At 38.8% G+C, this 24391-nt stretch overlaps 2 protein-coding genes across 5 annotated transcripts in view; both read right to left on the reverse strand.

Moving 5' to 3' along the window:
• Positions 1 to 24391, reverse strand: part of GALK2 (galactokinase 2) — a 276880-nt gene that overhangs the window by 157374 nt on the left and 95115 nt on the right. For all 4 annotated transcript variants that reach the window (XM_049897715.1, XM_049897716.1, XM_049897714.1 and 1 more), the window contains exons 3-5: positions 20541 to 20664; positions 10414 to 10504; positions 7440 to 7586 (exon numbers count right to left, since the gene is read on the reverse strand). In XM_049897715.1, the coding sequence (XP_049753672.1) occupies positions 7440 to 7586; positions 10414 to 10504; positions 20541 to 20664 (362 nt within the window). The remainder of the gene's footprint in view (positions 1 to 7439; positions 7587 to 10413; positions 10505 to 20540; positions 20665 to 24391) is intronic.
• On the reverse strand, positions 334 to 5548 carry LOC126083785 (uncharacterized). The gene is made up of 2 exons (XM_049897723.1): positions 2044 to 5548; positions 334 to 1957 (listed from the first exon to the last, which is right to left on the reverse strand). The coding sequence occupies exon 2, from the start codon at positions 1849 to 1851 to the stop codon at positions 1060 to 1062; it is 792 nt and encodes a 263-aa protein (XP_049753680.1). The 5' UTR covers positions 1852 to 1957; positions 2044 to 5548; the 3' UTR covers positions 334 to 1059.

The raw sequence follows: 24391 nt of genomic DNA on the forward strand, positions 1-24391 counted from the left end.
ACAAAAAGCAGTCCCCAGCCCCAACTCCCTAATCCTTATGCCCAGTGCAAACACTTTCTACTCTTAATTCTTGCTTTTTTAGGTTACTTCAAATCACCAAATAATCTGAGCAAAATGTCATGTCCTGGTTACTCCATTTAAGGCTTTATCTATCGCCTTCCTATTATGGCAAGTGAGGAATTCAGCTGTCTTATATCCACCTCCCCTAGTCCTTCTTATATCCACCTCCCCCAGTCCTTCTTATATCCACCTCCCCCAGTCCTTCTTATATCCACCTCCCCCAGTCCTTCTTATATCCACCTCCCCCAGTCCTTCTTATATCCACCTCCCCCCGTCCTTCTCAATAAAGTTAGTCCAAAAATTTGGCCAAATCCATGTCCACTGTGTTAATTATTAAGACTTGTTTGGAAATGCCTAGATGACATGCTTTGGCTTGGGTCTTTTTCATTTATAATGCTGAGTACCCAGTGAGCTTTTTCAATCTGAGATGTCACATTTTCAGTTTAGAGAAATATTCTCTTTAAAAAATAATTTTCTAACCACTGTTTTCTCTGTTTCTCCTTTCTACCTGGATATTGGATCACTGGGATTAATCCATAAATGTTCCTATCTTTCTTTTATTGTCCATCTCTTTTTTTTTCCTACTTTATCAAAGGGTTCTTCCAATCCTTTTACTGAATTTTTGTCTCGGATATCATTTTTAATACACAAAAGCACTTGCCTTTGATCTGTTCCTTTGTTTAAAAAAAAAAAATTCTACTATTGTTTGAAGGATATAGTATTTTCTCTCTCTGAGGACCCTCTGGCTTCTCTGAAGTATTCTGCTCCCAGCATTGTCTGTTTCCTCTGTGTGCCTCATTGCTCTTGGTTGGTTTGTTTTTGTTTGCTTGCTTGATCTCTCTGCTTCACAGTGGAGGCTTTCTTTCAAAGCCTGATTATCCTTTGGTGTCCCTTCATATTGAAGAGTCACTAAAATGCTGATAGGAAGCTTTGCAAATGGGCTTTTCATAGAGTCAGAGAGTAGGTAGACAATTTTGGGGGTGAGAAGGTCATCAAATGTCAGTATCTATAGGTCTTTTCTCTGGGATGGCTCAGTTCCCCTGAAAAGCATCCTCCAATACTCCTGGAGGGGTGTATGGCAGGGAGGCTGCATGTGCTGACACTGGCCAGAGCAGGGGAGCCGGGAATTTCACTGCTGGGGTGCAGGACGTCCTTAAGTTCTCCAGTTCTCAATTCCAGTTCACTGCTGGGGAGCAGAACATCTTTGAGTTCTCCAATTCTCAATTCCAGTTCACTGCTGGGGTGCAGAACGTCCTTGAGTTCTCCAGTTCTCAATTCCAGTTCACTGCTGGGGAGCAGAACATCCTTGAGTTCTCCAATTCTCAATTCCAGTTCACTGCTGGGGTGCAGAACGTCCTTGAGTTCTCCAGTTCTCAATTCCAGTTCACTGCTGGGGTGCAGAACGTCCTTGAGTGCTCCAGTTCTCAATTCCAGTTCACTGCTGGGGTGCAGAACGTCCTTGAGTTCTCCAGTTCTAAATTCCAGTTCACTGCTGGGGTGCAGAACGTCCTTGAGTGCTCCAGTTCTCAATTCCAGTTCACTGCTGGGGTGCAGAACGTCCTTCAGTTCTCCAGTTCTCAATTCCAGTTCACTGCTGGGGTGCAGAACGTCCTTGAGTGCTCCAGTTCTCAATTCCAGTTCACTGCTGGGGTGCAGAACGTCCTTCAGTTCTCCAGTTCTCAATTCCAGTTCACTGCTGGGGTGCAGAACGTCCTTGAGTGCTCCAGTTCTCAATTCCAGTTCACCGCTGTGGTACAGAACGTCCCTGAGTTCTCCAGTTCTCAACTCCATTTCACTGCTGGGGAATAGAATGTCCTTGAGCAGTTATCCTACCTCTTTCAGTGCTCACTGTGTCCAAGTCCAGAAGATCTCTGGTTGTTTTTCCAGAGACTCCTTCCTGCAAAAGTGGGGGGAAATGGTTTCCCGACTGAGCCAGGTAAATGCAAGACCTGAGTGTCTAACTGCTCCTCATAGAGACTTTACCTTCTGTGGTAGCAAGTGCCTCTGATTCCTGAGCCTGTCCAGACAGCCACGGGATGAGTCAGCTGGCTTTCCATCTGCATCTCCCTCCAGGAGCACTTGCCTCTGACCTTTCCCACTCTGCTAAGTCATGAGCCATTCTGCTATCTACTTTCCAATCTTAGTATCTTCTGGTTTGGGGCTATTTATGTCTCCTTGGTTCATCAAGGATGGAGCTTGTGCTTTATTTTTTTGTTTGTTTGTTTTCTCCGTTGTTCCTGGTAATTTTTTAGAAAGAAGGTTGAATGAGGGGATTAGAAAGAAAGAGTAGATATGTCTTTACTCTGACATCTTGAAACCAGGAGTCTCTAGCCTTTTCTTTTTCACATATTTATTTATTTATTTTCTAATCCCATCATATACTCTTTACCAGTCACATTCTGATTCATAATTCCTGGCTTCCAGAGTTTCTTCCAGAGGTCCCATCTCATTTTGCTGATTTCAGACATGCAACATTTAATTTAGTAATGAATTAACAAGTTCCACATCTACTTATCATACTCCATGTGCAGTAGTAGTTGTCTGCAACTAAAATGAGGTATACTTAATATACACATAATTAGAAGGGGATCAGTCACCACTCTCTTGAGGGACTTAGTTTTCTTATCAAACAGGCTGTTTACCTTCTGATTGCCCCTGCCCCTCCATTCTCTGTATCCTAGGAGGCTCTCCTCTGTGGACAACTCCCCTCGCCCGCCGACACTCACTTCTATCCCCAACCCTCTCACCCCATTAGCCTCACTCTTTTCTGCCTTATTGCATTTCTGGTGACCTTACTCTACAGCCATAGCTCCTGAGTATAATGGCTTTTAGCTTCATTATTCCTAGTTGGTTCCCTTGACCCTGCACACACCTCTGTGAAGAGTTTCTTTATTAAAACATCTTCAAGTTGCATTTTAGGTGTCATTTGTTTTTTACCAGGACACTGAATGACATATCAATAAAAAGAAGATTTTGAATTAGTTCATCTCTAAAGTTCCTCAAGTTCTTATGTGCTAAAATTTTTACAAGAGTCACATATATAGTTGGCATTTAATTACAGAGTCTGAGCAAATTAGGGGCTTCCTTTTAGTCCCAAAGTCTGTCTCACTACAGCAGAGACTCTCTAAATAGCTATGCTCTGTCCTAGGAATTATAAGCGCTATTATCATAGCTTAGGCTAGTGGGAAAGCCGGAAGATACACACTGTTCCCTTTAAGCTCTAGGCATTGGAGGTAAATTAAAAAAAAAAAAAAACTAAACTAAACCATACCCGTTGCTGTGGAGTCGATTCAGACTCATAGCGACCCTATAGAACAGAGTAGAACTGCCCCATAGGGTTTCCAAGGAGCGGCTGGTGGATTTGAACTGCTAAACTTTTTGGTCAGCAGCCATAGAGCTTAACCCACTGCACCACCAGGGCTCCTGGAGTTATACAGTGCTGACAAAAGTACATTTGCAATGTTTGACTTTGAAAACTCATACGCCTCCATAGTTTAATTTTGAAGGTTCAAGTGTTTCTTTTTATTTTTTCTTTTCCCTTACATATTCACACCATCTAAGGTCCAGAAAAAAATGCGAAAAATAAGATTCATCAATCTTTCCACTAAAAAAGAACTTAATTCCTTGTCTTCACACTCTCCTTCAGCCACCCAATTTCCTCCTTCTCACGCACAGCCAGACTTTTATCAACTGAGCTTTTCCACTTTCTTGCCTCCACAGACCCTTTAACCCATTCCTATCTTAAACTGGAAACCCTGGTGGTATAGTGGTTAAATGCTATGGCTGTTAACCGAAAGCTCGGCTGTTTGAATCTACCAGGTGCTCCTTGGAAACTCTATGGGGCAGTTCTGCTCTGCCCTATAGTATCGCTATGAGTTGGAATCAACTTGACAGCAACAGGTTTGGTTTTTTTCTGTTTTTATCTTAAACCGTCCTGACCAAAGTTCTGCACAACTTCCTGCTGGCTAAATACAATGGGTCCTCCTCCAGCCTAGTCTTACTTAACCTCTCAGCAGCATCGACACCACCACCACTCCTGTCATAAAACACTCCTCTCCTTGTCTTGTTGTCTTGCCTTCTGGGCCTATCTGACTACTCCTGAGTCTCTCCAGTGGACGCCTCCTCCTCTGGCCATCTCTCAAGTGCTCATGTTTGTCAGGGCCCTGTCCTAGTCTTCCTTATCTTCCTACCTACATGCTACCTCTGGATGTTCTCATCACTCCTACAGCTTCAAAAACCATTTATATACCAATGATTCTCAAATACACCATATAAGTCCAGATCACTCTCCTGAACTTCAGAGACACTTTTTGATAACTAAATACTAGATAACTCCAGTAGTATGTCCATAAATTCCTCACATTCAACATTTTAGCTTTCCCCTCAAACTTATTTTTCTATCTATACTCCTCATTCTTAGGATCATACCAACCCAGAGACCTGGGTATAATCTTTGACTCTTTGCTGTCCCCCATCCACACAACCAATTAATGGCCAATTCCTATTGATTCTATCTGAGATGTACCCTGAATTTATCATATTTTTCTCTTTATCCTCACTGCCACTTCCCTAGCCCACATCATCTCACAACTGCCAATGCTGTTACCCTCAAATCCAGAATTTATGATACAGCCAGGGTGATCTTCCTAAAATACAGATATGATCACGTCTCTCTCTCCCTAAAACCCCGCAATGGTTTCCCACTGCTACTGGGATGAAGCCTAAATCCCTCAGCACGGTTTACAAGGCCCGGCATCTGTTTTCCTATCCTGCCATCTAAATTACCGTATCCTCCAGTCATACTGAGCTCCTTTGTTTCCCTTTTTTTTTTGGTAAATATACACGTAACAAATCACTTGTCATTTCAACATTCTGCATGTGTACAATCCAGTGGCATTAGTTATGTGTATCATGTGGTTCAACCATTACCTCCTACGTATTTCCAAATTTTTCCATCACCTTTAACAGACTCTCAGTGTCGCCTAAGCAATAAGTCTCCTTTTCTCCTCCCTCCCTTCCAGCTGCCCCAGTAATCACTTATAAACTTAGGTCTCTGTACACTGCCTATCCTAGATATTTCATCTTTAAGTGGAATCATACAATATTTGTTCCTTTATGACTAGCTTATTTCACTCAGCACAATGTTTTCAAGGTCCATTCATGGTATGGCATGTATCAGTACTTCATTTCTCTTTATAGCTGAGTAATACTATATGTATGTATGATATTTCCCTTATCTTTCTCTATATTTCTATATGGGGCTCCCTCCACTTGATACATGCTTCTTAGGTGTTATCAATGTTGTCATGCTTTCATTGTTGCTTGATGAACATCTACAAATCCTTGAGTCCTTGATGTCTCAGCTTAGATGTCCTATGGTCTCTAAACCTGGGTTAGATCTGCTCCCATAACACACTACTCACCCACTTATTAGCTCTATTATACACTCACCCGCCTATCAGCTCTATTATACACTCACCCCCATCAGCTCTATTATACACTCACCCCCATCAGCTCTATTATACGCTCACCCCCATCAGCTCTATTATACACTCACCCCCATCAGCTCTATTATACACTCAACCCCATCAGCTCTATTATACACTCACCCACCTATGAGCTCTATTATACACTCACCCACCTATGAGCTCTATTATACACTCACCCCTATCAGCTCTATTTTACACTCACCCCCATCAGCTCTATTATACACTCACCCGCCTATCAGCTCTATTATACACTCACCCGCCTATCAGCTCTATTATACGCTCACCCGCCTATCAGCTCTATTATACACTCACCCCCATCACCTCTATTATACACTTACCCGCCTATCAGCTCTATTATACACTCATCATCCTATCAGCTCTATTATACACTCATCCCCATCAGCTCTATTACACACTCACTCCCATCAGCTCTATTATACACTCACCCCCATCAGCTCTATTATACACTCACCCACCTGTCAGCTCTATTACACACTCAGCCCCATCAGCTCTATTATACACTCACCCCCTATCAGCTCTATTATGCACTCACCCCCATCAGCTCTATTATATACTCACCCGCCTCTCAGCTCTATTATATACTCACCCACCTATCAGTTCTATTATATACTCACCCACCTCTCAGCGTTATTATATGCTCACCACCTACATCTCCATTATATACTCACCCACTTTTCAGCTCCATTATAATTGCCTATTGTCTCTACACACAGGGTGGCCATGAGTAAGAATCAACTCAATGGCAACCCAACCAACTCAATGGCAGTGGATGTTAATTCCCCTCTTAGGTCATATGCCTACAACATTGCTTGGTACAAAGTAGCCATTAAATTCATAAAGGTTGAGAGATGAACAAATGAACAAACAAGAAACAAATGAAGAAACCATCGGATTAAATACAGGACCAGGGGAAACACATTTGACATAGGGACTTCCTTTGTCCTGCTCTCTTTCCCCTGAAAAAATAAATGATAACAAGTTAGCTACCCTTTCCCCCAAATAAGTCACTGCTCACAAGGAGATAATGATGTATAGTTACATAGGACAGCTAAGATAAGAATTCTGAGTCCTTGCTTTCTCCTTCATTTATCCCTTTCCTTCTACATTTAAAATACTGAAACTGAAAATTTTAGCAGGCTTAAAAGCACCTAAGCACGTGCCTGACTCTATCTTGATTCGCCTAATGCCAGTCTGTGTTTCTAAACCATCTGTAAACTTACCAGTGTATGTACACGGGGTAAAAAGAGTGAATGACAACATTTTATTTAGGCCAGAACTCTAAAGCATCACTTAAAGCTGAGCACACCTCCTCTGGCCTGCAAAGTCAGAGATTTATGGGAACTAAGGCTTTCTGACCTCCTGCAGGATTTATGTTTGCTTTAAATAAGCTTTTCCTCTTTGTAAGGCAAAAAAAAGAAAAAAAAGTTTCTTTCAGTGACTAACTTGCTGGCATAAACAGATATGTTGCTCAGTTCCTTTATTGCCTGATCTTTTTACCCTTCTTACCCAGTGCTTGTCAAATATTTAATTTAAGGTTTTGTGTGAAAATAAGCAGGCTCAACTATGAGGCCCAAAATTTCTTGCTCTAAATTTAACTTGCTAATGAGGTGATGGGAAAAGATATCCATGCATTCAAACTCCAGACTTTAGCCAAGAGCATTTTAGCACACTTACTCACAGATCCGCTCCGTGTTTGGAGGGTATCACCTACCTTAGAGTGGTTTCATCAGAAGCAGGACTTGCCCACTTGAGCTGTCCTTGCAGGTAAATCAAAGTTTTTCAGAGGGAGGTATTGTGACTTCAAGATTTAGATGCTCATGGCTTTGAAAAAAAGGTTGTTGAAAGAGGCTTACATTCAAAGTTAGTTACCTTAGACAGGCTCATTCCCAGGGCTGTGAGTGTTACCAAGCCAGCACAACAGACCAGAGCGCTGGAGCTGGAGAGGCCAGAACTCGGTGGGATGTTTCCATCTACCAGGCAATTCATTCCAGTCAGGTTACTAAGACCAAAGTGTTCCTAAAAATAGAGGAGAAACTGCACTAGCAAATTTACTGTTAAATCAGGAAGTAATAGAAATGTTCTTTCATTCCCCCACAGAGCTTAAGTCTATTGATGGACTTATTTTACTATTTACAGAAACTACTTATACAATTCAAACATGATATTTTATTTAATGGCTCTTGGCCATAGGGTAAGGTAATCTGAAGATTACTTTTTCCTTTGTTCAACAAAAAACTCCTGATCTATTTCCTAAATGTGTCTTGAATATTCCTTTTCTTGACTATCAGTCAATTTGAATGAATATAAAAAATATATATAAAACAATTATAATTCATTTTCTCAAGTATGAAGCAAAACATACACAATTATTTGAGAGAAAGGTTAAATCTCTATCAAGCACATTGATAACAATAAAAGTCTTAACCCAAATAGTGGCTGTTTTTTTACGGAATGGCTTTCTTCAGAAGGTCCTCTGAAGAAAACAGTTCCAGACTTTCTCAGTTCTGCTTTACTGGTGGAAGCACCTGGGCACAAGGAGATTAAGAGACCTTCCCAAGATCACACTTCACATAAAGAGGGAGCTGGGAATAGAGCCCAGGTCTCTGATTCCCGTTGATAACTTCTCCACTGCAGTTAGAGACCTGGGCCAGCATACTGTCACTGTGATTTAATGCAAGTCAGCTATATGAGAAAATCCAGAGTTTTACTAGAGTTCATAGATACAATTTAGCCATATGGTAGTTTTCAAGAGAGTCGAATTACAATTCAGCCACAAGTGAGAATGCAGACCCTGCACAATGCAGGGAAACACTATTTCTACAAATAGGAAAGTCCAAAGAAAGAATCAAACCGTGATCTAAAGATGGAAAGCTCTTAGGCTATTTAGATGAAAATCAAGGATTAAGATGCCTCCGATGATATCATATCCTAACCTTCATGGTTTAGGATTAAAAACAAGTTCAAGGCCACCTCTTCCTTTAAAAAGAGTATCATCATATTTGTAAATTACTCAAAAGACTCAACACCGAAGTATGCAATGCTATTATATTACATAATCATGCATTTCATCATACATATTATTCTAGGAAGAAATTTCAGTAAACTAATTAGAATAACCAAAGGAACAACAAAACTCTGCAAGTGAAAGAGTCTATGTTCTTCCTTAATTTTTTGTCTTATTTTCCTAGTTGGCAGAACAAACTCAGCACAAAAGAAGATAGTCACTTGGATGTGTGTCTCTTCCTGACTTTAAGTCATCTAAAAATTTCCTTTCTAGAAATATGAATTATAAACTGAAACACTGCTGCTGCCAATGCCCTTTCATGCAGAACATCAGACAGCTTGTTAAAAAAAAAACCACTTGGAGAATACCATATATTTAACCATAAGCTGGTCCACAGGGTGTCTTGAATATGAATCATCCTTACAAACTTATCACGCAATGTTTAAATTAAAATATACAACAGATTCAAAAACACAAATGGGTTTTGCCAAATCCTGTAATAGCTCTATCCCAAAAGGATAACATGTTCAGTTTAGTATAAACAGGTTATCCTCTGGAACTTTCTACTATTTGAATTAGAAGGTTTCCGAACAGGCTAACATTTAAATTTTTTTCTGCCAAAAGTTCATCGTACAAACCTGCTTTCATATATAAGTTGTCAAACCAAAGATGATGGCTTTAAGGCCTAAAATGCTCAAAGACAACCCAAAGCAACAAGCATTATTTAGGTCACTTTACCAGGTTACCCATATGCTACAAAATGGCATTTAGTTATAAGGTAAATCAAATTGTATTTACCAGGAAAATGCTTCCAAATACTGTAATTCCCACTAATGTATATGACAAACCAGATGATGTGAAGATTTAAAACCTGCCAATAACTTTTCCCAAAAGTTATCATTGCCACGTATCTCAAAAAACTAAAGCACGCACACGAAAGAAAGAAAGGAAGGAAGGAATACGTGAACTTTAAGACCAGAACCGTCCTTGAGATTCTACACAAGAGTCACTATACTTAAAATAATTATTGAAGTATAAAAGTGACTCTAAAAAGTGGCAAATATTTTCTTTTTGCCTTTTAAACTTTTTAAATTACGAAAGTAGAAATATTTCAGCTTCTTATTCTTATGACATTAGAGCTGTTCCAATGTTTCTAGGAATATACTTATGCTAATAAATTTACTGTCTCTGAAATAAAAATAGCAGTAAGTTACCGTTTCTTATGCCCTCACTATGTGTGATTACAGTGTAATCCTTCCAACAACTCTGGAGGGTACAGCACTGTCATCATTTTACAGATAACACATTTGAGACTGAAGGGGTTAACATACCTGGGTAGAGCCTGGATTCTGACTCTAAATCCTGCTACAACATATTCCTACACAACCCTGGAACAAAATTTAAATAATAATACAAGAATATATCCTCTAAAAGAGAATGTGAGCAAAGATTTAAAAACCACATAGATGTCAGATGCACCTGACCTATGAATAACCAGTTTTAGGAAAGACCACTACTGCCCCCTGTGAACACAACCCAGAAACTGCCACACCTACTCCATCCCCTGAAGCATATGTAATTAGTAAAACAGGACCGAAATATTAGTATTGAAAGAAGGGGACAGAAATGGTTTAAAAAAAAAAAAACCACTGCCGTCGAGTCACTTCCAACTCATAGAGACCCTATAGGACAGAGTAGAACTGCCCTATAGAGTTTCCAAGGAGCGCCTGGTGGATTCGAACTGCCGACCCTTTGGTTAGCCGACCAAATAAAATAAATTTGACATGGTAAACACACCATAATTTCAACTGCTAATTTGCGCCTCATAAGCTGACTTACCTGAATTCCTTTAAATCCACATAGGAAATAGTTGTGCCACACAGGCTTGGTTTTGTCAATCTGAATATTATTAGCACTAGTACTGAAGTCTCTGCAAAAACAAAAGATACCATTTATTCGTTTATGTCTGTAAGCCATGGCCTCCTGCAAAAATCGATGGCTGACTGCTGCCATCTAGTGCCAATACACTGAGATACTGAACTCTCCTTTTCCATTTACTTTCAATATAGGTACTTCACCATCTACCCACAAACAAGGAACACCTCCAGCTGCTAAATGTTAAGAGAGGAAGTGGTAGTGACCCTCATGACTAAACCACCACCAACTGATCCTCTTTATTTCCTGAAACGGAGAGGAACCAACATATTTTAACAATCTACCTTTTTTTTTTTCTTATTGGTCCTCATTAAGCTGCTGGAAACCACATGAACGCTAATCATCTTGGCCCGCTGTCTGGCATACCCCTAAGTGTAACAAGAGATCTCAAAGCCATCTTTCTCCAACTCTCTTCTCTGCCACTCATTCGATTTTACCAGCCGCACAGTTTAAGGGGAAAAAGGAACAAATGAAATAAATAATAATTCTAATGAATAAAATAAGATTCCGTAACTATATAATGATAAAGAACAAATAAAAAACTAAATGAAAGAAAGAGGAAAGCTCTTCCATATGGCAGAATGCCAACTAATAGATGTAGAAGGAATGATGGAAATAGAAAACGGCTATTTGGCAAACTCCACAATAATCGTCTCAGGAAGGAATACCATCAATCTGTGGGTAAAAGTTTGATGAAAAACAAGATATTTGCATAGCCTCAAAGTGTTTCCCCACAAGACACTTACTAACTGCAAAGGGCAAAAATAGCAACTTTATGGTAGGAAAATCTGGCAGACACTGCCTTAACCAAATAACCAAAGTTGGCATCGCCAGTACAGGGATACCATGTGCCTCCTGATAGGACACAGTACGGACACAGCAGTTCTATGGTATTCTTGTCAGAAGTGCACAACCTGAGTCTAATCAGGATGAAACACTAGACAAGACAAACTGAAGGATATTCTGCAAAACGACCTGCCAATAACTCATAACTGCTGAGGTAATGAAAGACAAATCCCAAAGAGGTGTCACAGATTAAAGGAGACATGGCAACTAAATGCAACCCGGATTAAATTCTGTACTAGAAAAATTACACTAAGGGGACAACTGGCAATATTTGAATAGGTCTCTAAATTAGGGAATAGTATTACAGAAAGATTACTTTCCTGATTTTGATCATTATTCTACGGTCAAGACATAAGATGTTAAAATTTAGAGACTCTAGGAGTAGGGTAGGTAGGAATTTTTGGTACTATTTTTGTGACTTCCTTACAAATAAAAAAATAAAATTTCAAAATGAAAACTAGATAATAGACAGGCTCGAAATCAGCCAAAGGACAGAATACTTGCAATCTTGAGATGGGGGGTCAGTTAAATGAGGACAGAAATGAAGCAATATTCCCCTATTATCTGAGGGTTCTCCATATAATGTACTGAACAACTACTCGGTGCCAATCACTGTAGTAGATGCTTTTTAATTTAATAACATGGGTACACTGTCTTGATCAACAAATATTTAATGACCACCCGAGTATGCAAGGCTCAGGAGGAAACAAAGGTAAAAGACACAGAGCTTGTCTTCTAAGTGTTTGTAATCCAGCAGAGTTAGTATGAACACTAACAGGCAGTACTGTCACGCAGTGGTGTGCAATACAGGGTGGGATACGAGGCCAAGATGGTATCATTTCTGTAATTAGCCCTGGGTGGACGGGGGATGGCCTTCCTGAAAGCTTGAAGGTTTAGCAACTTTCCGAAGACACACGCAACCAGACTCCAGCTCACAAGCTGTTTACCATTTCCCACAGAAGTTAAAATATGGTACTCATAATCAACAAGGAGTCACAGGATTTGGAAAGCAGATACAGCTACATGTCATGGATTGAATTGTGTCCCCCAAAAACATGTGTAAAAATTTGGCTAGGCCATAATTCCCAGTATTGTGTGATTGTTCACCATTTTGTCATCTGATGTAATTTTCCTAAGTGTTGCAAATCCTACCTCTATGATGTTAATGAGGTGAGATAGGCGGTACTTATGTTAATGAGGCAAGGCTCAATCTACAAGATTAGGTTCTGTCTTAAATCAATCTCTTTTGAAATATAAAAGCGAGAAATGAGCACAGAGACAGGCAGACCTCATACCACCAAGAAAGCAGCACCCGGAGCAAAGCATGTCCTTTGGACCCAAGGTTCCTGTGCAGAGAAGCCCCTAGCCCAGGGGAAGACTGATGACAAGGACCTTCCTCTAGAGTCAACAGAGAGAGAAAGCCTTCCCCTAGAGCTGGCACCCTGAATTTGGACTTCTAGCCTACTAGACTGTGAGAGAATAAATTTCTCTTCGTTAAAGCCATCCACCTGTGGTATTTCTGTCACAGCAGCAGTAGATAACTGAGACACTGTGTTAGCAAAACCACCTGGATTTTATTCCAAGCTAAGCAGAGATCTTGAAAGTTAGCACAAGGAAAAGAAAGCCAGAAAGGGAATGGGGTGCTTTATTAGCAAAAGCAGAGAAGGAAATCTGCAAAGATGAGAAACATGAACTTTGATGAGAAGTGTGAAGGAAAAAGCTAGTAAGTGCCAGCTCCTACAGAAGTAGAAGCGTACCTTGTTTGTCACAGAAGAAAACCTGCTCTTTGATTAGTTTTTCATCTTTGCTCTTTGTGAAACCCCTGTCCTGTCTCTCTACGTAGCCTTTCCCTGAGGATCAAAATCAGGCACTCATTTTTCCACCAACCCTCCATCCTGCATTCCATCATCAATCTGCTTTCTCCACACCTGCTCCCGTATGGCAGAATGCTGAGAGAAAAGACTCAAAAATGGGCAGACATAACTTCCTACACTGATAGTTTCCACTTATGTATTTATTTCTTCATTCACTTGTTCTTCCAACATTGTCCCTGCTGTGCGCTATTCACTGGGCTAGACCATTTACAATAACAATAGCACCAAAAAGTATGAATGCTTAGAGGTAAATTTGACAAAAAGATGTGCAAGATATGTACAACGAAAACTACAAACCACACAATTACTGAGAGAAATTTAATAAGACCTAAATAAATGAAGGAGGTCTGGTGGTTCTGTGGTTAAGCACTCAGCTGCTAACCAAAAGGTTGGCAGTTCAAAGCTACCAGCTGCTCCTTGGAAACCCTATGGGGCAATTCTGCTCTGTCCTATAGGGTTGCTATGAGTCAAAATCAACTCAAAAGCAATGGCTTACAATTATAGGTTAAATAAATGAAGAGACATACCACGTTCATGGATTGGAAAATCCAATATTGTTAAAATGTAAATTCTAACAAAATTGATCTATACATTTAATGTAATCAAATCCAAATCCCAGCATGCTTTTTCATAGAAATTGACTATATGATTCTAAAATTTGTATACAAATGCAAAGGATCTAGAATAGCCAAAACAACTTTGAAAAAAATGAACAAAATTAGATTTGATTTCAAGACTTATTATATAACTAGCAAGATAGTGTGATATTGGTGTAAAGTCAGATAAATAGATCAATGGAACAGAATAATATCCAGAAAGCCCACAAATATTTTGTCAATTTATTTTCAACAAAGATGTCAAGATAATTCAGTAGGAAAAGATAATCTTTCCAACAAATGGTGTGGAACATTGGCTAGGCAAACACACAAAAAAATAAATCTCAACCATTACCGAATATCATATACAAAAATTATTCAAAAATGGATCACATAACCAATGTCATAAAACAATATGTGTACTGTTTAATGCGATGCTTGTTTCTTCTGTAAACCTTCATCTATAGTACAACAACAACAAAAAATTGGATCACAGACCTAAATGTAGAAAGTAAAACTTAAAACTTGTAGAAGGAAATATAGGAGAAAATTTTAGTGACTTGGGGTTTGGTTAAGATTTCTTAAATACAAAACAAAAAGCTCAAACAATGAAATAAAAAAAATCAATAAGCCATACTTCATCAAAATTAAAAAATTTCCTCTTCAAAAGACACTGTAAAGAAAATGAAAAGTCAAACCTCAGAATGGGGGGGGGGAAGTATCCAGCTTACATCTACAATATGTAAGGAAATATTCCAGCCTAATAATAGAAGACAAACAACCCAATTTGAAAATGAGAAAAAGCTTTGAACAGAACCTTCAACATAGAGGATATAAAGATGTCAAAAAACTACATGGAAAGATGTTAGAGAAAAGAAAAACAGAAACCACAATGAGATACTACTCACATTTTTGAGAATTACTAAGTTAGCAACTCCCACGTCTGTCAGTCTGTCGCAATATGGGGGCTTGCGTGTTGCTGTGATGCTGGAAGCTATACCACCACTATTCAGATACCAGCAGGATCTCCCATAAAGGAGAGGTTTCAGCTGAGCTTCCAGACTAAGACAAACTAGGAAGAAGGACCCAGCAGTCTACTTTTGAAAAGCATTAGCCAGTGAAAACCTCACGAATAGCAGCGGAACATTGTCTGATATAGTGCTGAAAGTTGAGCCCCCCAGGTTGGAAGGCACTTAAAAGACGATTGGGGAAGAGCTGCCTCCTCCAAGTAGAGTTGACCTTAATGACTTAGATGGAGTAAAGCTTTTGGGACCTTCATTTGCTGATGTGGCACGACTCAAAATGAGAAGAAACAGCTGCAAACATCCATTAAAAATCGGAACCTGGAATGTACAAAGTATGAATCTAGGAAAACTGGAAATCACCAAAAATGAAATGGAACGTGTAAACATCGATATCCTAGGCATTAGTGACCTGAAATGGACTGATATGGGCCATTTTGAATTGGAGAATCATATGGTCTACTATGCCAGGAATGACAACTTAAAGAGGAATGGTGTTGCATTCATTGTCAAAAAGAACGTTTCAAGATCTATCCCGAAGAACAAAGCTGTCAGTGATAGGATAATATCCATACGCCTACAAGGAAGATCAGTTAATACGACTATTATTCAAATTTGTGCACCAACCACTAGGGCCAAAGCTGAAGAAACAGAAGATTTTTATCAGCTGCTACAGTCTGAAATTGATCGAACATGCAATCAAGATGCATTGATAATTACTGGCAATTGGAATGCAAAAGTTGGAAACAAAGAAGAAGGATCAGTAGTTGGAAAATATGGCCTTGGTGATAGAAACAATGTCGGAGATCAAATGATAGAATTTTGCAAGGCCAACAACTTCTTCATTGCAAATACCTTCTTTCACAAACATAAACGGCGACTATACACATGGCTCTCGCCAGATGGAATACACAGAAATCAAATTGACTACATCTGTGGAAAGAGACGATGGAAAAGCTCGATATGATCAGTCAGAACAAGACCAGTGGCCAACTGTGGAACAGACCATCAATTACTCACAAGCAAGTTCAAGCTGAAACTGAAGAAAATCAGAGCAACTCCATGAGAGCCAAAATTTGACCTTGAGTACATCCCACCTGAATTTAGAGACCATCTCAAGAATAGATTTGACACATTGAACACTAGTGACCGAAGACCAGACAAATTGTGGAATGACATCGAGGACATCATCCATGAAGAAATCAAGAGGTCATTGAAAAGGCAGGAAAGAAAGAAAAGACCAAGATCGATGTCAGAGGAGACTCTGAAGCTTGCTCTAGAACGTTGAGCAGCTAAAGCAAAAGGAAGAATTGATGATGTATAAGAACTGAACAGAAGATTTCAAAGGACATCACCAGAAGACAAAGTAAAGTATTATAATGACATGTGCAAAGAGCTGGAGATGGAAAACCAAAAAGGAAGAACACACTTGGCATTTCTCAAGCTGAAAGAACTGAAGAAAAAATTCAAGCCTCAAGTTGCAATAGTGAAGTATTCCATGGGGAAAATATTAAACAAAGCAGGAAGCATCAAAAGAAGATGGAAGGAATACACAGAGTCATTATACCAAAAAGAATTAGTCGATATTCAACCATTTCAAGAGGTGGCATATGATCAGGAACCGATGGTACTGAAGGAAGAAGTCCAAGCTGCTCTGAAGGCATTGGTGAAAAACAAGGCTCCAGGAATTGATGGAATATCAATTCAGATGTTTCAACAAACAAATGCAGCGCTGGAGGTGCTCACTTGTCTATGTCAAGAAATATGGAAGACAGCTTCCTAGGTAACTGATTAGAAGAGATCCATATTTATGCCTATTCCCAAGAAAGGGGATCCAATCAAATGTGGAAATTATAGAAAAATATCATTAATATCACACACAAGGAAAATTTTCCTGAGGATCATTCAAAAACGGCTGCAGCAGTAAATTGACAGGGAACTGCCAGAAATTCAGGCTGGTTTCAGAAGAGGACGTGGAACCAGGGGTATCATTGCTGATGTCAGATGGTTCCTGGCTGAAAGCAGAGAATACCAGAAGGATGTTTACCTGTGTCTTATTGACTATGCAAAGGCATTCAACTGTGTGGATCATAACAAATTATGGATAACATTGCAGAGATGGGGAATTCCAGAACACTTAATCGTGCTCATGAGGAACCTTTACATAGATCAAGAGGCAGTTGTTCAGACAGAACAAGGGGATACTGATTGGTTTAAAGTCAGGAAAGGTGTGCGTCAGGGTTGTATTCCTTCACCACACCTATTCAATCTGTATGCTGAGCAAATAATACAAGAAGCTGGACATATGAAGAAAAACGGGTCATCAGGATTGGAGGAAGACTCATTAACCTGCGTTATGCAGATGACACAACCTTGCTTCCTGAAAGTAAAGAGGACTTGAAGCACTTACTAATGAAGATCAAAGGCCACAGCCTTCAGTATGGATTGCACCTCAACATGAAGAAAACAAAAATCCTCACAACTGGACCAATGACCAACATCATGATAAACGGAGGAAAGACTGAAGTTGTCAAGGATTTCATTTTACTTGGATCCACAATCAACAGCCATGGAAGCAGCAGTCAAGAAATCAAAAGACGCATTGCATTGGGGAAATCTGCTACAAAGGACCTCTTTAAAGTGTTGAAGAGCAGAGATGTCACCCTGAAGACTAAGGTGCGCCTGACCCAAGCATGGTATTTTCTATTGCATCATATGCGTGTGAAAGCTGAACAATGACTAAGGAAGACCAAAGAAGAATTGACGCCTTTGAATTGTGGTGTTGGCGAAGAATATTGAATATACCATGGACTGCCAAAAGAACGAACAAATCTGTCTTAGAAGAAGTACAACCAGAATGCTCCTTAGAAGCAAGGATACTGAGACTGCGTCTTACATACTTTGGACATGTTGTCAGGAGGGATCAGACCCTGGAGAAGGACATCATGCTTGGCAGAGTACAGGGCCAGCGGAAAAGAGGAAGACCCTCAACGAGGTGGACTGACACAGTGGCTGCAACAATGAGTTGTAAGGATGGCTCAGGATCGGGCAGTGTTTGGTTCTGTTGTGCATAGGGTCGCTATGAGTCAGAACTGACTCAAGAGCACCTAACAACAATAACAACAACAAAAGTTAGCAAAGATATGGTGCAACTGGAATTCTCATACAGTGCTGTCTGTTGTTGTTAGGTGCGGTCCAGTCTGTTCTGACTCATAGCAACCCTATAGGGCAGAGTAGAACTGCCCCATAGGGTTTCCAAGGAGCAGCTGGTGGATTTGAACTGCCGACCTTTTGATTAGCAGCCAAGCTCTTAACTACTATGCCGCCAGAGCTCCACACTGCTGGTGGGAATGTAAAATGGTACAAGCACTTTGGAAAAAGGCAGTATCTTAAAAAGGTAAACATACTTGGACCATATGACCCAGAAATTCCGCTTATAAGTATTTACCCAAGAGAAACGAAACATATGCCCACGCAAAAATTTGTATATATACAAATGTTCACACAGCATTTTTATAATAGTCAAAAACCAGAAATAGCCCAAATGTCCATCAACAGGTGAATAAATAAAAATCATTGTGGTATATCCATGCAAAGGAATACTACCCATCACGTGGACAATCCTGGGAGGAATGTTGCACACTCCTAGGGGGGCTGAAGCAATCAAGCCCCGTGCCTACAGCAGGGATCTTGGTAGTTCAGCTCTGCTTCCCTGACTCATTCTTCTCCATGTTCCTTCTGTAGTTCCTGGGATCATCTCCCTAATAAACTACCTTCATTTAAATCTGTCTCAAGTTCTGCTTTTGTGGAAAATGAAACTGAGACTATATTCATCATTGTGGCAATGGTTCAGTGAATTTGAGTAAGTCAATATGACAAAGTATAATGTAGCGATTTTTAAATGTTTGCAAACAATGACAGAAAAACGTGTTTGAGGTAATGTAAAGTTTTCTTTAAAGGGTACAAAATGTACATAAGATATACTCTCAACCACGTAAAATGAATACAAAAAATAATAATTTATGCAATAAGCTCGACACAAAGTAAGGATTTCTATAAAGGTGTCCCTGGCTTTTTGAAAGCTCGCTTGACACCACTTCATTTTTACGAAAGACCTACACTAGTACCTGTTTTCACTAATGGAGAGAAATCCCAAGAGAATTTTTGCTTTTACGAAAAAAGGCAAAAAGTGGAAATAGCATTCAGCGTATGTTTTGCAGCCAATCATTAAAGAGGTAGTGCCCACCCGAAGCAGTGAGAGTGTCCTTGCCAAGCTCCTTCCCCATGAACTATACACAGCATCTAGGCATCCGCCACCATAGCTCTGAACTGTGTCTGTGAGCATCTGTGCTTCATTTCGATTTACTCTGTGCATCTGTTAGCAAGACTTGTCCTAAGACATCAGAAAAGCCTTCAATGATCTGGTAGGTTACTTTTTGGATCTGGGAACACTCAAAAAAAAATTTCCCATATAAATTAATGCTAATTGCTTCTCCACTTTATGTCATTTCAGCTTACAAAAGATTTTACAGGAACACTCTACTTTCGGATAGCTGGGGAAATCTGTATCTTGCATAACCTCATACAATGCCTGATCAAAGCCACTCAAAATTTTACATGAATGAATGAACAGTATTGCAGGCAAACTATCCAATAAACAATAAGCCAAAAATATAAAAATATGCCAACTTTATACCAAAATCTTTTTTTAATCAAATCCATCATAAGAAAATAAGATTTAATGGAATGCAAAGATGGTTCAACATTAGAAAATTCATCAAAGTAATCACTGTATTTTAAAAAACCTAATCCTTAATGTTAAAAAGACATTTAATAAAATTCAATACCCATTAATGAATATTTTTAATCTGAGGAAACTGATAATATGAAACAGAAAACTTACTTAACTTGATAAAACATATATACCAGAAACTTACATTAATAATGTACCAGACTATATGCTCAACACTGAGGCTAAGGCATTGAAGACAGGCAACAGTACCAAAGTCACACAGTTTACAATACACTAAATCTTGCAGATAAATAACCAGATAATGATAAAACAGCAAGGTAAGATGCTATGAAAGAGAATTACAGTAACATAGGAAAAATACCTGACCTGAATTTCCTGGAGATAGTTACCTCAATAGACGCTAAATACCTTGTAGGCAAGGACAGAATTATTTTCATCTTTGTTCCTCTTCCTTGAATAAATGAATGAACAAATAAACAACAACAAAAAAGTTGCTGTAGAATCAATCCTAACTCATGACAAACCAATGCATAAACAAACATTAATTACCTTAGATTCTTCTCAAAGTCAGTTACAAATTTCCAGTTAATTAAATGATTAAATAATTGCCTCCTAAATTTGGGTACAAGCATAACATCACACACAGAGAGAGCATAACATCACACACAGAGAAAGCACAAATCACATACACATGTTGTTGTTAGGTGATCGAGTTCTTTTTGACCTATAGTGACCCCCTGTGACAGAGAACAGCCCCATAGCATTTTTGAGGCTCTATTTTTTTTTTTTTTTTTTTAATCATTACGGGAGCAGATTGCCAGGTCTTTCTCCTAAAGAGCCCCTGGAGGGGTTCAAACTGTCAACCTTTCAGCTAACAGCTAAGAGCTAAACCATTCTGCCACCAGGGCTCCTCCTTACATTAGCAATCCTAAATACTCACGGGTACAAGGAGTTTGTATTGGCCAGTTGGATAGTATGTGTTTTCACAGGTTCCACAGCTATTAGCATATCTTGTTCTATAGCAATAGGAAGGACAGAATATCCACAGTAATCTATATGCTCTCCTAGAAAAGAGAAAAAGCATTTTTTATCATTGTTAGCACATGAAACAAACCAACAAACCTCCAGTAAGTAAACATTCAGAAAAACGTTGACCACAAGTAAGGTTTTAACCGAACACAAAAATTCTATGGGCAGAGAGTAACTCTTTTTTCTTTTTCCCAGGCATCTCAGGAATTTCTGCTAGTCATAAGAATACCAGTTATTAGTTTCTGTGAATTTCTGGACTTTTTAAAATCTTTACAAGTTTTTTGTTTGTTTTTTCACTTTCCAATTCATAATGGAGGTCACTGGGTAGTGCAAAGGTTAACACACTCAGCTGTTAACCAAAAGGTTGGAGGTATGCGTACACCCGGAGGTGCCTCTGAAGAAAGGTCTATTGATGTACCTCGGAAAAATCAGTCATTAGAAACTCTATGGAACATTCTCTAGAAAAGACCACATATTAGGTCATAAAGCAAGCCTCAGCAGAATCCAAAAAATCGAAATATTACGAAGCATCTTCTCTGAACAAAAGGCCATAAAAGTGGAAATCAGTAATGGCAAAAGAGTCAAACACTTGGAAACTGAACAATACCCTGCTCAAAAAAGACTGGTTTATAGAAGACATTAAGGATGGAATAAAGAAATTCAGAGAACCCAATGAGAATGAAAACACTTCCTATCAGAACCTTTGGGACACGGCACAAGCGCTGCTCAGAGGCCAATTTATGTCAATAAATGCACACATCCAAAAAGAAGAAAAGACCAAAATCAAAGAATTATCCCTACAACTTGAACAAATAGAAAGAGAGCAACAAAAGAAACCCACAGACACCAGAAGAAAAAAAATAATAAAAATTAAAGCTGAGCTAAATGAAATAGAAAACAGAAAAACAATTGAAAGAATTCACAAGACCAAAAGCTGGTTTTCTGAAAAAAATCAACAAAATTGATAAACCACTGGCCAAACTGACACAAGAAAACAGGAGAGGAAGCAGATAACTCGAATAAGAAATGAGATGGGTGATATTACAACAGACCCAACTGAAATTAAAAGAATCATATCAGATTACTATGAAAAATTGTACTCTAACAAATTTGACAACCTAGAAAAAAATGGATGAATTCCTAGAAATACACTACCTACCTAAACTAACACAAACAGAGGTAGAACAACTAAATAGACCCATAACAAATGAAGAGATTGATAAAGTAATAAAAAAAAAAAAAAATCCCAAGAAAAAAAGCCCTGGTCCGGATGGCTTCACTGCAGAGTTCTACCAAACTTTCGGAGACGAGTTAACACCACTACTACTAAAGGTATTTCAGAGCATAGAAAAGGACGAAATACTACCAAACTCATTCTATGAAGCAGTATATCCCTGATACCAAAACCAGGTAAAGACACAACAAGAAAAGAAAATTATAGACCTATATCCATCATGAATGTAGATGCAAAAATCCTCAACAAAATTCTAACCAATAGAATTCAACAATATATCAAAAAAATAATTCACCATGACCAAGTGGGATTCATATCAGGTATGCAGGGATGGTTCAACATCAGAAAAACAATTAATGTAATCCACCACATAAATAAAACAAAAGACAAGAATCACATGATTTTATCAATTGATGCAGAAAAGGCATTTGACAAAGTTCAACACCCATTCATCATAAAAACTCTCAGCAAAATAGGAATAGAAGGAAAATTCCTCAACATAATAAAGGGCATTTACACAAAGCCAACAGCCAACATCACCCTAAATGGAGAGAGCCTGAAAACATTCCCACTGAGATCAGGAACCTGACAAGGATGCCCTTTATCACAACTCTTATTCAACATTGTGCTGGAAGTCCTAGCCAGAGCAATTAGGCTAGATAAAGAAATAAAGGGCATCCAGATTGGCAAGGAAGAAGTAAAAGTATCTCTATTTGCAGATGACATGATCTTATACACAGAAAATCCTAAGGAATCCTCAAGAAACTACTGAAACTAATAGAAAAGTTCAGCAGAGTATCAGGATACAAGTTAAACATACAAAAATCAGTTGGATTCCTCTACACCAACAAAAAGAACATCGAAGAGGAAATCACCAAATCAATACCATTCACAGTAGCCCCCAAGAAGATAAAATACTTGGGAATAAATCTTACCAGAGATGTAAAAGACTTATTCAAAGAAAACTACAGTACACTTCTGCAAGAAACCAAAAGAGACTTACATAAGTGGAAGAACATACCTTGCTCATGGATAGGAAGACTTAACATTATAAAAATGTCTATTCTACCAAAAGCGATCTATACATTTAATGTAATTCCGATCCAAATCCCTAGAACATTCTTTAATGAGTTGGAGAAACAAATCACCAATTTCATACGGAAGGGAAAGAGGCCCCAGATAAATAAGGCATTACTGAAAAAGAACAACACAGCGGGAGGCCTTACATTACCTGATTTTAGAACCTATTATACCGCCACAGTAGTCAAAACAGCCTGGTACTGGTACAACAACAGATACATGGACCAATGAAACAGAACTGAGAATCCAGACATAAATCCATCCACATACGAGCAGTTGATATTTGACAAAGGCCCCAAAACAGTTAAATGGGGAAAAAACAGTCTTTTTAACAAATGGTGCTGGCATAACTAGATATCCGTCTGCAAAAAAAGAAACAAGACCCATACCTCACTCCATGCTCAAAAGCTAACTCTAAATGGATCAAAGACCTAAATATAAAACCTAAAACAATAAAGATCATGGAAGAAAAAACAGGGACAACGTTAGGAGCCCTAATACATGGCATAAACAATATAAACCTAACAAAACCTAATGCCATCGAGTCGATCAATATAGAAAACATTATAAAGAACGTAGAAGAAAAACTAGATAACTGGGAGCTCCTAAAAATCAAACACTTATGCTCATCCAAAGACTTCACCAAAAGAGTAAAAAGACTACCTACAGACTGGGAGAAAGTTTTTAGCTATGACATTTCTGATCAGTGCCTCATCTCTAAAATCTACATGATACTGCAAAAACTCAACTGCAAACAGACAACCCAATTAAAAAATGGGCAAAAGATATGAACAGACACTTCACGAAAGAAGAAATTCAGGTAGCTAACAGATACATGAGGAAATGTTCACGATTATTAGCAGTTAAAGAAATACAGATCAAAACTACAATGAGATTTCATCTCACTCCAACAAGGTTGGCATTAATCCAAAAAACACAAAATAATAAATGTTGGAGAGGCTATGGAGAGACTGGAACACTTCTACACTGCTGGTGGGAATGTAAAATGGTACAACCACTTTGGAAATTGATTTGGCGCTTCCTTCAAAAGCTAGAAATAAACTATCATAAAAATTTTTTTATGATAGTTTATTTCTAGCTTTTGAAGGAAGCGCCAAATCAATTTCCAAAGTTTTTTTTTTTTTTAATGATAGTACAATCCAGCAATTCCACTCCTCAGAATATATCCTAGAGAAATAAGAGCCTTTACACGAACAGATATATCCACACCCATGTTTATTGCAGCTCTGTTTACAATAGCAAAAACATGGAAGCAACCAAGGTGCCCATCAACGGATGAATGGATAAATAAATTATGGTATATTCACACAATGGAATACTACACATCGATAAAGAACAGTGAGGAACCTGTGAAACATTTTATAACATGGAGGAACCTGGAAGGCATTATGCTGAGTGAAATTAGTCAGTTGCAAAAGTACAAATAT

The sequence above is a fragment of the Elephas maximus genome, chromosome 10 (assembly GCF_024166365.1).
Source record: "Elephas maximus indicus isolate mEleMax1 chromosome 10, mEleMax1 primary haplotype, whole genome shotgun sequence".
NCBI classification, from domain to species: domain Eukaryota; kingdom Metazoa; phylum Chordata; class Mammalia; order Proboscidea; family Elephantidae; genus Elephas; species Elephas maximus.

Coding starts and splice junctions, on each gene's coding strand:
- LOC126083785 (XM_049897723.1), bottom strand. CDS start 1,851: ATGGAGTTGAGAACTGGAGAACTCAGGGACGTTCTGTACCACAGCGGT.